This window comes from Garra rufa, chromosome 21 (assembly GCF_049309525.1).
Source record: "Garra rufa chromosome 21, GarRuf1.0, whole genome shotgun sequence".
NCBI lineage: Eukaryota > Metazoa > Chordata > Actinopteri > Cypriniformes > Cyprinidae > Garra > Garra rufa.
Genome location: NC_133381.1, coordinates 1,244,019 through 1,259,366, shown reverse-complemented (window position 1 = coordinate 1,259,366; position 15,348 = coordinate 1,244,019). Strand labels below are relative to the sequence as shown.

At 30.7% G+C, this 15,348-nt stretch overlaps 1 protein-coding gene across 1 annotated transcript in view; it reads right to left on the bottom strand.

Moving 5' to 3' along the window:
- The window catches only part of ppp1r14d (protein phosphatase 1 regulatory inhibitor subunit 14D), a 16,915-nt gene extending 2,031 nt beyond the window's left edge, over positions 1 to 14,884 (bottom strand). Inside the window, exons 1-3 of the mRNA XM_073827463.1 lie at positions 14,492 to 14,884; positions 251 to 331; positions 120 to 152 (exon numbers count right to left, since the gene is read on the bottom strand). Coding sequence (XP_073683564.1) covers positions 120 to 152; positions 251 to 331; positions 14,492 to 14,665 — 288 coding nt within the window. The 5' untranslated portion in view covers positions 14,666 to 14,884. The remainder of the gene's footprint in view (positions 1 to 119; positions 153 to 250; positions 332 to 14,491) is intronic.
- Positions 14,885 to 15,348: the final 464 nt, after the last annotated feature.

The following is a 15,348-nucleotide window of genomic DNA, read 5'->3' as shown; positions in this document are numbered from 1 at the left end:
AATCTTAAATTTAGGCCTAATTTATTTGTTTTTAGGTTCAGGTAAATGACTGATTTGTTCATAAGTGCATATGAAAGCTGTTTTGTGTTTTTTTACAGTTTCTCAGAGCTTTGTCTTACCTCCTTTGGCTTTCCACATTCTTGCAAAAGCTCCTGTTAAAGACAGAAGAGCAGGAACAACATCTGTACATGTTTGTCATAAAGTTATGAGTTGTACTTGAGCCTCAGATGAGGGCTGAATGTGAACGTACATGTAGTCGTGATCTCTGCTCTGTGTCTGTCAGCTCTAGAAGTTCATCGATGTCGATCTCCAGCTCAGGAATCTCCTCCTCCTGCAAACAGAGACAATCGATGGCTGTTTCAGCAGACGCTCGTAAACATTTAATAATGCAACTGCTCCTTTAATTGCAAAACAAATCTATTAATAATTAAGAAAGTTATTGGTCCAGAGATATTGCTGATGCAGTCCAACTAAAACTGCAATTAGTCTTAATGTGTCTAAATGAGAAATGATGCTGGAAACGGAGCCAGTCCTAAAGCATAAAGCAAACATGCAGCATGATTCATTGATAAGAAATATGTATATTTTGAAATACATTACTAAATATATTATAAAGTGGCAAAAATTGTATGTGCTAAAAAATAGTTTAAGAATGAATATATTTTCTACTAATATTTTTTTGGATGTTTCTGAAAATATATTTTAAAAATATAAATATATTTTAAATATGCATTCAAAAATATAAGAGGCAAAAATATGTTTTTTGGTATGTTTTTGGTATGTATATAATTTCTAAAATATACAGAAAATGTATTTGTTTAAATATATTTCAAGATTTTTTTTGTGAATATAGTTTCTACCAATGTGTTTTGCCCTTTTTTGTGGACATTTTTGAAAATGTGATTTAAAAAAATAAATTTTAAATGCTTTTAAATACATATATTTATATTTTTGAAAATATACAAACATATAATATAATATATAAAAAATAATTATATTAATTAATATATATTTTCAAAAAATATACCACAAAAATATTTTAAATGTTTATATATATTTTTTCAAAAATATACAAAAAACTAATATATATTATAAAAATATATAAATATAAAATAATTCTATAAATATAATAAATAAATGTTTTTTCTAAATGCTTTTAAAAAAATATATTTATATTTAAATAAAATATATATTATATATATATTTTATAAATATAAAAAATTCTAAAAATATAGAAATATAAAATAAAAAATAAATAAATATATATAATTTTAACAAATATACCACAAAAAATGTATTTTTAAAATTATTTTTAATTTTTTTATATATCTATAAAATAAATATAAAATTGACCTGTCTTTTTTGCATATAAATATTTTTTTGCATATAACACTAAAATATTAAAAATTATTTATTTATGTATTTATTTATTTATTTATTTTGCTGTATGGACGAATAATCCACATAATCCACTTTGTCATTATAAATAATTAAATGTGACTCATTATGCTTTATCTCACACTTAAGCGACACTGTAAGCAAAAAATCCATAAATGTCCAGTTTCTAATTAAATTAATAGACATTTCCTTCACCCTAAAACAGTACACAATGCAATGCATAATTCAGGTAAAACACCTGTACAAAATCAATATGAAAAATTCCTTCATATTACCACTTTTCCTGGAGTGACTATAATTTATGTCAGCTATATGGCAGTTTGTAGCTTGTGTGAAATTACTAATAGTGTTTGAGTTTGAAGCTCAAAGCATCTCTGCTGGAGTGTTTTAATGACGTCCGCTCTTAAAAGCATCTGAAATCAGACAGATGAGACCCCCAGAGTGATGCCGCATTAAAAACCACACCATTGACTTTAAACTCAAAGCACTAATTGCTGCTCACATGAACATTAGAGGAACTCAGAGATGAGAACCTTAGAGGAACTGCTGCGTTAGCATGCGCTAATTACCCCGCGGGGCAATTATTACAGCTGCTCCTTCTATTAGGCTGCGTTTATACCGTTATTCTTGTCATTTATTCACACAGAACAACTAGTTGCATATCAAGATGCAATATGCTTAATGGTGTCCTGCTAATTCTCAGTGTCCTGAAGGCATTGTCCTGTTTTTGTTAACTACACTTAAAAATATTTTTTGTTAATTAAAATAAAGCTGAAATTAAATAAAATAATATTACATAATATTTAAATATTAAATGTTAAAAAAATACTCAGAGAAGACAAAAATTACAAATAAATAGAAAGCTAAATAGAACATTTATTTAAAAACAAAATCAAACAAAAATGACAAAAGCAAATAACAAAATGATTAAAACTTAAACTATAAATTAAATTGGTTAAAACACTAGTATTGAAACTAAAACTGACATAAAATAAATTAAAGCTAAAAAGAAATATTTAAAAAATAATAATAATTATAGCAAAAGTGCATAACAAAATTACTAAAATTTAAACTAAAATGAAAACTCAAATGAAAGCTAAATTCAAAATTAAATATAATATATTAAATATATCAATAAAGATGAGATAAAATCAAATAAAAGTAAAAAATATTTAAAGAAATGTATTTAAGATCAATAGAAATATTAAAAACTAATAAAAATGACAAAAATAAAACGAGATCACAAAAACTGAAAATTAAAACTGAAAATCTAAAATGAAAGCTATTTTAGAAATATTATTATGTATACGTTAATCTATCAATAAAGATGAGATAAAATCAAATGAAATAAATATATAAAAAATTAAGGTAAATAGAAATATTAAAAAAATAGTACAAATGACAAAAACATAACAAAATTGCTAAGACTTAAAATAAAATCTGAAAATCAAAAATGAAAGCAAATTTCACAATAATTGTTACATACATTAATATATCAATAAAGATGAGATAAATTAAAATAAAAAATATATATTTAAAAAATTATTTAAGATAAATAGAAAAGTAAAAAATAATAAAAATGACAAAAAACATTTACTAAAACTAAAATTAAACAGAAAATCAAAAATGAAAGCTAATTGTAAAATATAATTGCATACATTAATATATCAATAAAGATTAAATCCAATATTATATAATAATGACAAAAAACTTTTTAAAACTTAAACTAAAATTCAAATGAAAACTAAAAAATGCTAATTTAAAATATTAAAACTTTCTAACATTTATGAATTTCTCTTTTTGAGATATAAAATATCCTGAATGATACTTATGGTCTTTTTGCTTACAGCGTCACAGTTCCTGATTTCTGTCTGCCGTCATTATATAGAAAAGAGCAGCAGAACTTTCTGACAAACATCAAAAGTCATGCAAGTTTTGAACAACATAAGTGTGAGTCAATGATTGGATGAGTTTATCCTTCACACACTAATAATTGCATTATACAATCATAGTAAAATAGGGTGTTTTCAGTGTCTGTTAGCGTTAGCATGCATGGATGTTTTGTCTGAATAAGATTTCACGGATGTCAGGCGGCGCTGATTCCCTAATGTGGATCCATTACTAATCTGATCTTCCTTCCTGGGTTTCCTGCCTTAGGCTCAGAGCCATCAAAACACAAATACTGCCAGCCACGTTCACATAATGTAGAAATCTTCTCCAGTAGCACTGATGCAGTGGATCATTGACCCTAGAGAACAAGAGCATCCTTACAAAAAAATACCAAAAAAATAAAAATTTTGCTAATGGATGTTAGCATACTTGCCCAGTTGATTGATTAAAATTTTGTGGTTGATTTTGTGGTTGATTGATTGACAAAGTAAAGGTGACATTATCTAATTAAATATACACTCATTTGCATTGAGAAAACTAAACATTGGATTAAGCCAGGGCCAAAATTCTTGTTAAAAGTTTTGAAATTTTTTTATATTTAAGATTTTTACAGAGGGGATTTTGGAGTTATCTTTTTTTATCACTCCATAAATCAGAAAACACTGTCAACTGCCATAAATAAATACATTTCACCATGTTTTTAGGAATACAATGTATGAAATTTTTATACAAATCCCTCAGTTAAAACCTTCAGAATATAGACAGGAATAAAACTGTAAGTTTTTGTGTATGCAAGTGCTGCTGAGGTGGAGAAAAAACTCATTTTGATAGAACAGCCTTTAAAAATATGCATTATAATTAAAATGGGTAATTATAAAATCAGGTCAGTGCTATATGATCAAACCCCTCTGTCAAAACCTTCAGAATATAAATAGGAATAAAACTGTAAGTTTTTGTGTATGAAAGTACTGCTGAAGTAGAAAAAAAATCTTTAAACAAATGTATTATAATTAAAATGTACAGATGCAAATAGTAATAATAAAATCAGTTGAATGATATATGAACTAACTCTTCAGTAAAAACCTTTAGAATATATATAAGAATAAAACTGTAAGTTTTGGTGTTTGTAAGTGCTGCTGAAGTGAAGAAAAAACTCTTTAAATATATGTGTTATTATTGAAATCTACAAACGCAAAAAGATAAAGTGTAATAATAAAATCAGGTGAATGATATATGAACTAACCCTTCAGTAAACAAATTCAGAATATATATAAGAATAAAACTGTAAGTTTTGGTGAACGGAAGTTCTGCTGAACTGGAGAAAAATCTCTTTAAATATATGTATTATAATTAAAATCTACAGATGCAAAGAGATCATATGTAATAATAAAATCAGGTGAATGACATATGAACAAACCCCTCAGTAAAAACATGTAGAATATAGATAGAAATAAAACTGTAAGTTTTGGTGTATGTAATTGCTGCTAAAGTGGAGAAAAAACTAATTTTGAGAAAACAGCCTTTAAAAATGTGTATTATGATTAAAATATACAGACGCAAACAGAAGTGTAATAATAAAAACAGGTGAATGTAAAATGAACAAACCCCTCAATAAAAACCTTCAGAATATAGATAGGAATAAAACTGTAAGTTTTGGTGTATGTAAGTGCTGCTGAAGTGAAGAAAAAACTCTTTAAATATATGTATTATAATTGAAATCTACAGATGCAAAGAGATCATATGTAATAATAAAATCAGGTTAATGACATGAACAAACCCCTCAGTAAAAACATTTACAATATAGATAGAAATAAAACTGTAAGTTTTGGTGTATGTAAGTGCTGCTGAAGTGGAGAAAAAACTCAATGTAGATTATGTACTCAAAATACAAATATATGTATTATTGAAATCTACAGATGCAGTGGATAAGGTGCAGTAAAATAAATACTTAAAAGTGTATTTTTAATTTTTTCTTTCAATTAGCCTGAAACAACACATTAAGAAAGGCCAAATAGCCCAAAATCTAAACATTGACCAGTCCATAAAAAACAATGTTTTTGTCTGTAGTGTCTTGACCTAAATTGACCAGTTGTGGCCTTAAATTTTTCAAGTATATTCAAATTGGCTGTGCAAGTTATTTTTTATTTTATTTTTAAGTTTAAACTGGTTACATTATTTTGATACATTGAGGTAATGTAAAAGCATATGTTGCAATGATTTATTGATCATGTAATTTTTTTTACAGTGTGGTACCCATATTGCCTGCCAAAAGTATCATAAAATATGTGACATGTAGCTTTTCAGCTTTATAAAAACACTAGGCTGAGTAAATAATGACTGAATTTTCATTTCTGTGTGAACTTTCCTTTAAAGTTGAGTGTGTATGCTTTGTCCTGTAGTGTTTGGGCTTCAGACATGTAATCGTGTGTCTTTTCACACCAAACGGTAAAAAAACACCTTGCAACCACACAGCAACACTCTAGCAACTTCTCAGAACACCTTTACTGCAAAACCACTTATGCATAACTTAGAACAGTTTTTAATACTCATACTCAAGTTAATAAAAACCAAAAACATTTCAGGTCAAGTCAGGGTTGGGCAGAGGAACTGCAGGATCCAGTGAGTTCACGCATAAATTGGAGATGCTTATGAATAATGCAGCTGTTGACACGGGGGCTGGACTGTTGCAGGCTTCCACACGGAAGCGTCAGAGAACCCAGAGTGAAACTCTTCCGCTGAGCCATCAAATATTCATCATCATCGCCAAAACGCCACTCCCAAACCACAGTGAGCTCAACTTTAGGAAACCATGTGCCGTATATTCTGGTGCTTTACAAGATCCAGAAGCTAGTATGCTGATATAAGGAGCATATCATTTTCCACTATAATCTCATTAATACTATTGTAAGGCAAGCCACTATAGGCACAAAATAAAAAATAAATCATACACTGGTCAATTTAGGCTATTTTACAGTGCACTGCATATTGTTTTAGACTAATGGAAAGAAAATATCCAAAATATACATGAAAGTGTTTATTTTATTGCACTTGAGCTATTCTCGTCTGTATACAATATGTTTAGTTAAAGAGATTTATCTCCACTTCAGCAGCGTTTGCATACACCAAATTTTAGAGTGTTATTCTTATCTATATTCTGAAGGTTTTTACAGAAGGGTTTGTTCATATCATTCACACTGATTCTATTATTGCACTACAGATTACATCTGTAGATTTGAATTACAATACAGGCTGTTTTCTAAAAATGAGCTTTATATACAGCAAAACTTATGAGTTTTATTCCTCTCTATATTCTGAAGGTTTCTACTGAGGGGTTTGTTTATACATCATTCACCTTATTTTATTATAGCACTTCTGTGTCTGTAGATTTCAGTTGAAACATAACTTTAAAGGCCGTTTTCTTAAAATTTGTTTTTTTATCTCTACTTCTGCAGCACTTACATGCACAAAAATTTCGAGTTTTATTCCTCTCTATATTCTGAAGGATTCTACTGAGGGGTTTGTTTATATATCATTCTCCTAATTTTATTATTGTACTTTGTCTATTTGCGTCTGTAGATTTCAGTTGAAACACAACTTTAAAGGCCGTTTTTTTAAAAAGAGTTTTATCTCTATTTCAGCAGCAGTTACATACACCAAAATTTAGAGTTTTATTCCTCTCTATATTCTGAAGATTTTCGACTGAGGGCTTTGTTTATATAACATTCACCAGATTTTATTATTGCACTTTGTCTATTTGCGTCTGTAGATTTCAGTTGAAACATAACTTTAAAGGCCGTTTTCTTAAAATTAGTTTTTTTTATCTCTACTTCTGCAGCACTTACATGCACAAAAATTTCGAGTTTTATTCCTCTCTATATTCTGAAGGATTCTACTGAGGGGTTTGTTTATATATCATTCTCCTAATTTTATTATTGTACTTTGTCTATTTGCTTCTGTAGATTTCAGTTGAAACACAACTTTAAAGGCCGTTTTTAAAAAAAAGAGTTTTATCTCTATTTCAGCAGCAGTTACATACACCAAAATTTAGAGTTTTATTCCTCTCTATATTCTGAAGATTTTCGACTGAGGGCTTTGTTTATATAACATTCACCAGATTTTATTATTGCACTTTGTCTATTTGCGTCTGTAGATTTCAGTTGAAACATAACTTTAAAGGCCGTTTTTAAAAAAGAGTTTTATCTCTATTTCAGCAGCAGTTACATACACCAAAATAAAAAAGAGTTTTATTTCTCTCTATATTCTGAAGCTTTCCACTAAGGGATTTGTTTATATATAATTCATGTGATTTCATTATTGCACTTTGTCAATTTGCGTCTGTAGATTTAAAATACAATGCATTATTTAAAGACATTTATCTCCACTTCAGCAGCACTTACATACAACAATTTTTAGAGTTTTATTTCTATCTATATTCTGAAGGTTTTTACTGAAGGATTTGTTCATATATAATTCACCTAGTTTTATGCAATGTTTTATTCCTAAAAAATATGGCAAATTCATTTATTTTCTGGCTGTCGGCAGTATTTATTTAATTATGAAGTGATAAAAAGAGATTTCCAAAATCCCTTCTATAAACACTTTTACCTCTATTATGTCAACAAAATAAAACAAGAATTTTGAACCTGGCTTCATCCAATGTTCAGATTTATTTTCTAAAAATGTGTATATTTAATTGGGTAACGCCTCATTTTTGTCTTTATTTATAACCCCCCCCCCCCCCCCCCCTAAAAAAAAAAAAAACACTTATTACAAAAAAGTGTTTGCAAATCTCATGTAATCAACCAACTGGAGAAGTATGGTGTCTATTAGTGACATTTTTAGCCTATTCACCTGGGTTGTCTTTCCTTCAGCACATATCTTCAGATCTATCTACCACAGTAAACATGAAAGCATGCTCTTTAAATAGAGCTGCTTTAGCATGTATTTAGGACACAACAGACTCTTCCCCTCAAAGCCTGCTCCATTTAAATCCCCTTGAAAAATCCTAGAAAAAAAAAACAATTTGTGTATGGCAAAGCAGTGCTTCTGTACAGTACATGTGTGTTTATCAGAAAACATTTAATGTTTCTAGTGTCATCTGACAGCTACAGTAGAGTAAACACACACACAGATGCTGGACATCTGCCACTACATTCAACACTTTCTCTCTTTCACACACACCGTGCTGAAAGATCTGCATCACTGAATGCTTGAGTTTAATAGTAACAGGTCAGGGTCAGACATTAACCACGACTGCTAAGTGAGCTGGATATTTCAAATGTGGAGGCAGAAGTAATTTCCTCTGTTCTTGTAATATGTTATCTAACATTTGACATTCTCTTCTATTCTAATCCTGTCTGGTGATGGGTTTAGTAATATGTAACTCACTGTTTTCAAAGTGAGTGTTGTTGAAAGTGGAGGAAATGTGAAGTGGATGATCTTTCCATCCACTCTTTCTGGATCTTTCTGGCCTTTCCAACAATAAAGAACTGAATAAGCAGTGATGAATTTCACATATATTCTTGCAGAGTTTGATATCTTGCATTTTTTACAGATTTATCTGTAATTGATTCGCTTGAGCTATTTAACGCAGTTGCATGACACACTGTGTGTTTTTATATGATTACAAGACAAATACCCAAATAATGGTAAAAATGCATGGGAAATCTTTCATTTCTGACACTGAAGCAATGAAAAATAAATACATGTTTCTTGATAGTTTATCTTACATTTATGTATTTCCTTTTTGTTTTTCAATTCATGCATTGCCTTGCATCATGCTGTATTTCTTGCTACAGGAACAACCTGTATTTTTCTAGTAGAGAAAAATACATCAGTGTACGGCTGTCATATGCAAGATATCATATCACAAAAGCACATGGTGCAGTTCATCATGTTCTCAGGGTGGCATAGACTGGTGGTTTAAGATGGTGACTGAAAGGCTGTGGGTTCAGTTATCACAGATTAACACCTTAGTTACTCCAAAGAGTAAATAACTGATTATTCCTGAAGATCAAATAGTAAAGCATGGTGCTCGCAATTACAAGGTCATGGGTTCGATTTCTAGAGAATCTCATTGATGCAATCTACCTAGCATCTGCTTAAAATGTCTATTTTCTATTTTAAACAAAGATGCATTTCTCTAACAAGAAATCTCACTTTGCTAAATTAGAAAAGCTGTTTTTACTTTTGCTTTCCATAAAGTGCAATAATGCACTCAGATCTGGTTTAATCTAAAGGCCCAATCAAACCAAGGATGATAACTATAATGATAACTGGAACTATAAAGCTTTAATAATCATTCAGTTCACACGACAACTATAACAATAAAACCATAAAATAAATGTTATGTAAAATAACAATACTTTACTGGAATCTGAGGGTGCAAAAAAATCGAAACATTGAGAAAATCATCTTTAAAGTTGTCCACATGAAGTTCTTAACAATGCATATTACTAAATAATTAAGTTTTGATATATAGGGTAGGAAATGTACAAAATATCTTCATGGAACTTGATCTTTACTTAATATCCTAATGATTTTTGGCATAAAAGAAAATTGATAATCTAATTACTTTGACACATACATTGTACGGCTATATACAATTTTGGCTATTGCTACAAATATACCTGTGCTACTTAAGACTGGTTTTGTGGTCCAAGGTGTGTGTGTGTGTGTGTGTGTGTGTGTGTGTATATCTCTCTCTCTCTCTCTCTCTCTCTCTCTCTCTATATATATATATATATATATATATATATATATATATATATATATATATATATATACATACTGCTGCTCAAAAGTTTGGGATCAGTAAGATTTCTGGTGGTTTTTAAAGACATTTCTTAGGCTCATCAGTACAGAAAAAGAAATGTAATATTGTGAAATATTTTTTAAATTTAAAATAACAGTTTTCTATGTGAATATATTTTGAAATGTAATTTATTCCTGTGATACAGTGCTGAATTTTCAGCATCATTACTCTAGTCTTCAGTGTCATATGATGCTTCAGAAATCATTCTGATATGCTGATTTATTATCAATATTTTTTTGGAACCTGTCATATTTTTTCAGGATTCTTTGATCAATAAAATGTTAAAAAAAAAACAGCATTTATTTAAAAATAGAAAGGTTTTCTAAAAATGTACAGTACTTTTCAAAAGTTAATTTAAATTTGTAAATTTTGATTCTTTCTCTTTTTTTAAATAAATTAATACATTTAGTCACCAAGGAAGTGTTAAATTAATAAAATTGTGATAGCATAGATTTACATTGTTAGAAAATATTTATATTTTAAATAAATGCTGTTTTTTCAACTTGTTATTCATCAAAAAATAAAATCTTTGATATGGTAATAGAATCAAGCATCATGTGACACTTAAGACTGGAGTAACAGCTGATGAAAATTCAGCTTTGCACCACAGGAATAAATTATATTTTAACGTATATTAAAATAAAAACCATTATTTTATATTGAAATAACATTTTGCAATTTTACTGTTTTTTTCTGTATTTTTGATCAAATAAATGCAGCCTCGATGTGCATTAAAGACTTCTTTAAAAACAGTACAAGTGTTATTGATCCAGAACTTTCGAGCGGCAGTGTGTGATAAGAAAAATAATCTATAATATTATCTCAATGATACTAAAATATCACTGATTGGAATCACGCAGAACAATACAAATTTTGACAGCCAATCAGAAGCCATCTAAATGACCTCCAGCATTTAAGTTATCATGCAATCATTTTAGTTATGGTTATCAAAGTGTGAACGTGTCTTAACTATAAAGGTGCGTGCAAAACTGTCTTGGTGAGTGATTGCAGATTTCAGGTGTTTGTTGCATGTTTTGCTGGGCAAGATTGGCATTAGACCAGCTGTCAGTCTGCGGGCTGTGGGTTATAATCAGAACATGTGGGAGGAAAAACCTTCCACTCACGCCTCTGTGTCTCACAAAGGGAATGCGAGAGAAAAAAACTTGATCTGTTCAAATATCATCACCTTCTCTCCTCTAATGTCACCGTATCCTCAGCGCATTCGAGTAAATGTCATGTGCAATCACACAAGCATCCCATCATGCTGAGCCAACCAGAATCCTGTTGCCATGGCAGCGTGGATACACTCAGTCTCTCTCTGATGTAACGCGGCAGATGTTGCACGTCTCCAGATGTCATTATGACGATCGATCAGGACGTCATTAAGTTCCAGTCTAATCTGTGTGCGCTTTAAGGAAAATTCTGGGCTCAATATACAACTTAACCTCAACGAGTGGCATCTGTGATGAGCTGTCAATCATTCACACTCTTCCTCAGTTGTAAAATAGACATTAATGCACTTACACTGGAAGTATGTGGCGCTCTTATGTTAATTGCTCAGTGCAATTCAGTGTTTAGCCAGCTTGTGTTACATATGTGTGTTATGTATGGATATAGAGTATACTAATAATGTTGTATGAATTTACACTGCTGCTCAAAAATTTGGGATTAGTAAAATTTTTTATGTTTTTAAAAAAGATATGCTCATCAAGGCTGCATTTATTTGATTAAAAATACAGAAAAAAATGTATATAATGAAATATTATTTCAATTTAAAATAAATTTTCAATTTTCTATGTGAATATATCTTAAAATGTAGTTTATTCCTGTGATACAAAGCTGAATTTTCAGTATCATTAGTGTCACATGATCCTTCAGAAATCATTCTAATATACTGATTTATTATCAGTGTTGAAAACCGTTGTGCTGCTTAATATTTTGTTAAAACCTGTAATACTTTTTTTCAGGATTCTTTGATCAATAAAAGGATCAAAAGAACAGCATTTATTTAAAATAGAAAGGTTTTCTAACAATACACACACCTGTTCAAAAGTACATTTTTATTCTTTCTTTTTTTTTTTTTTTAAGAAATTTATACTTTTATTCACCAAGGATGTGTTCAATTAATAAAAAAGGATAGGATGGATTTAGAAAACATTTATATTTGAACTTGTTATTCATCAAAAAAATTTGAAAAAATCACAGGTTTCCAAAAAAAAAATTGGGAGCACAACTGTTTCCAACACTGATAATTCTAATAATAAATCAGCATATGTGACACTTACTAGACTGGACTAGTAAGTAAGTGACTGGAGTAACAGCTGATGGAAATTCAGCTTTGCATCACAGGAATAAATTATATTTTAAAGTATATTAAAATAAAAAACACTATTTTATATTGTAATAACATTTTGCAATATAACTGTTTTTTTTGTGTATTTTTGATCAAATAAATGCAGCCTTGATGAGCATAAAAAACTTATTTAAAAAATATTTGAATGGCAGTGTATATAATGTCCAATGGTATGTATGCATGTATTATTCCATTGTAGATGTCCACTCTGAGTGCATTGCTGTAGACATGATTTTAGCTTGTTTTTACACCGAGAAAGGAGTTGAAATGATTTTCTGTGCAAATAATTGACATATGTCAGAAGAAGCGCTGATGGTTCATATAAAGGCACTGAGACATCCAGCCGTCATCATATAGATCCAGTCAACCTCTAAAGTAAATCTAGTGCATTTGTAAGTCGCTTTATAGGTTTGTAAATATTCTGGATTTTCATGCATATTGGTTGCATAACACCCTGAAGGGATCGCCTTTACGGCTAGAGAATTACACGGATACGGTACAAAATAGTTAGATTTAAAAAGATTATAGATTATATTGAGTAGATGTCATTTTCAAAATGTTCTCTGCTTATTACAAGAGCTTGTCACCCAGCGATAATCACTCTTGGTCAACGAAATTGACGTTAGATAGTGGGATAGTCTTACAGAACTGAAAACAATATAAATTTGAACAATTGAATTTTATATAATATTTCAAAATTCTGACTTTTTTCTTGCAATCTGAGATTATATCTCACAATTCCAATAAAGAATTCTCTCTTTTTGGCTCAGAATACACTGAAGAACCTTTTTTTGTTTAAATGGTTCCATAGAGAACCTTTAACATCTGAAGAACCTTTCTGTTTCACAAAAGGTTCTTTGTGGTGAAAGAAGGTTCTTCAGATTATAAAAAGGTAAGAAAGAGCTGGTTCTTTAAAAAACCTTTGACTGAATGGTTCTTTGTGGAACCAAAAATGGTTCTTTAATGGCATCACTGTGAAGAACCTTTTAAAGCAACTTTATATTTAAGAGTGTAGGATTTTATATTCCGCACTTCTGGCTTTTTTTCCCCCTTAGAATTGACAAACTCACTATTTTTGAGTTATAAAATCCGAATTAGGAGATACAAACTTGCATTTGCGAGAAAAAAAAGGTCAGAATTGTAAGATAAAATATATACATGTTATGTAAAAATGTTAAGAGTAATAGGTTTAAATAATGTTTCATGCTGTAACTGTATGGCTAATACAATACGTCTCTTATGAACAGAATATGTGAATATAATGTAGACATATTGTTTAAATCAAATTTATGCTTTGAAAGGAGAGTAATCATAGCAGTTTTCATCCATAGTTTGTGTTTAAACGTCTGCATTTAGCTTCAAATGGCATCTTTGACGACAGTATTCTATTAAAAAATATTTGCATTCCGATTTTGTCATCAAAAAGCACAAAAATATTTTTTTCTCTCTTATTCCATGAATTTTACCTGTTCATCTCTATTCGTCACCAGTGGCAGCTACAAGTGACGTAACTGTGATGTCTACTCTGAATTAGTCTGAATTAATGTATGTCTAAAACGGCATAAACAGGATGATTTCAACACAATTCTGAAGCTTTAAGTTGTAAACTTTTCTCATGTTTTTTATTTTATTTCACTCTCGATTCAAACCGACATACAGTATATATCACATTTAGTGCATACTGTGGTGGTACCATGGTAAAAGATGCATTTCCTTTAGGAAACCTTCAACCAACTTCCCTCAATAGTTCCTCCTAGACCGCCTCGAGATTAAATAGATACTTACTAACATCTCCAGAGAAAAAGACTCTCAGAAGAGATCTCAACAATGTCTCAGAGCCTAATCAAAAGTTAATGTGACGTCAAATGTTTTTCCTCAGATGATCTTTTTTGGCTCCATTTCCATTTCATATGATGACAGCTAGTGACTCTCTAAAGTCGCTGCCTGTACAGTACCTGTTTATTTTTGTGCATTATTTACTTCAGTCTGATTGTGTAATGCGCCTCAGAGCGTCTGTCTTTTTGGATCTGTCTTACCTCACAGTCGTAGAGCAGGTGCAGCTGCCCGTCGATCCACTCCTCGATGTCCAGCCTCCTCTGGAGGTCTTTGCGGTTGTATTTGACCGTCAGTTTGCCCAGTTTGCGTTGGGCAGGCTCCTCCTCTTTGGTCTGAAACATCACTCTGGACTGGGTGCCCGGCTCCGACGCCATGCCTGCCACAACCTCACACGGACGGGGAGAAGTCCAGGAGACGGCAGTGTCTCTCTCTTTCTCTGTCTGTCTGTCTGGCAGATTCAAACACAGGGTTCTTCGGTGGCCGTTCTGCTGTTGTTTGCTCCTCGTGTGTGTCTCTCTATACTGCAGTGTGTTTCTGACTCATGATCGTGGTGTTTCTGTCCGACAGCCTCCTTTAGCTCTTGTCTTCTGTCTGCGCTCTACTAACACTGACTCCCTCCCTCTCTCCCTCTCTAGGTCTCTCTCTCACTCTCTCTCTCTCTCTCTCTCTCTCTCACTCGCTCACTGTCTGCCATCTTCAAGGAGGAACATAGTTCAACTCAAGACTGATAACATGCAGTAAGATCAGGGTCAGAGGCCAAAACACTTGTTTTGTTGTAAGGCACTTGTGACTATTAATGGAATTTATGTGCGGAATTAAAAATGCAAAAATTTATTAATTATGCTGAATAATAAGTTTTACTTATTTTAATTAATGTAAAAGTTATAATTATTTCATTCTAATTAAGTAAAAATAGATAGAATAAATAGAATATAGAAAATATAATACATTTTTAAAAACACAAATAAATAGTGAGCTGCATCTTTTAATTCACAAATTATGTACTTTTAATAGATTTGTGTGCCAGTGCAAAACTCACCATAACAGTTTGTTGCCA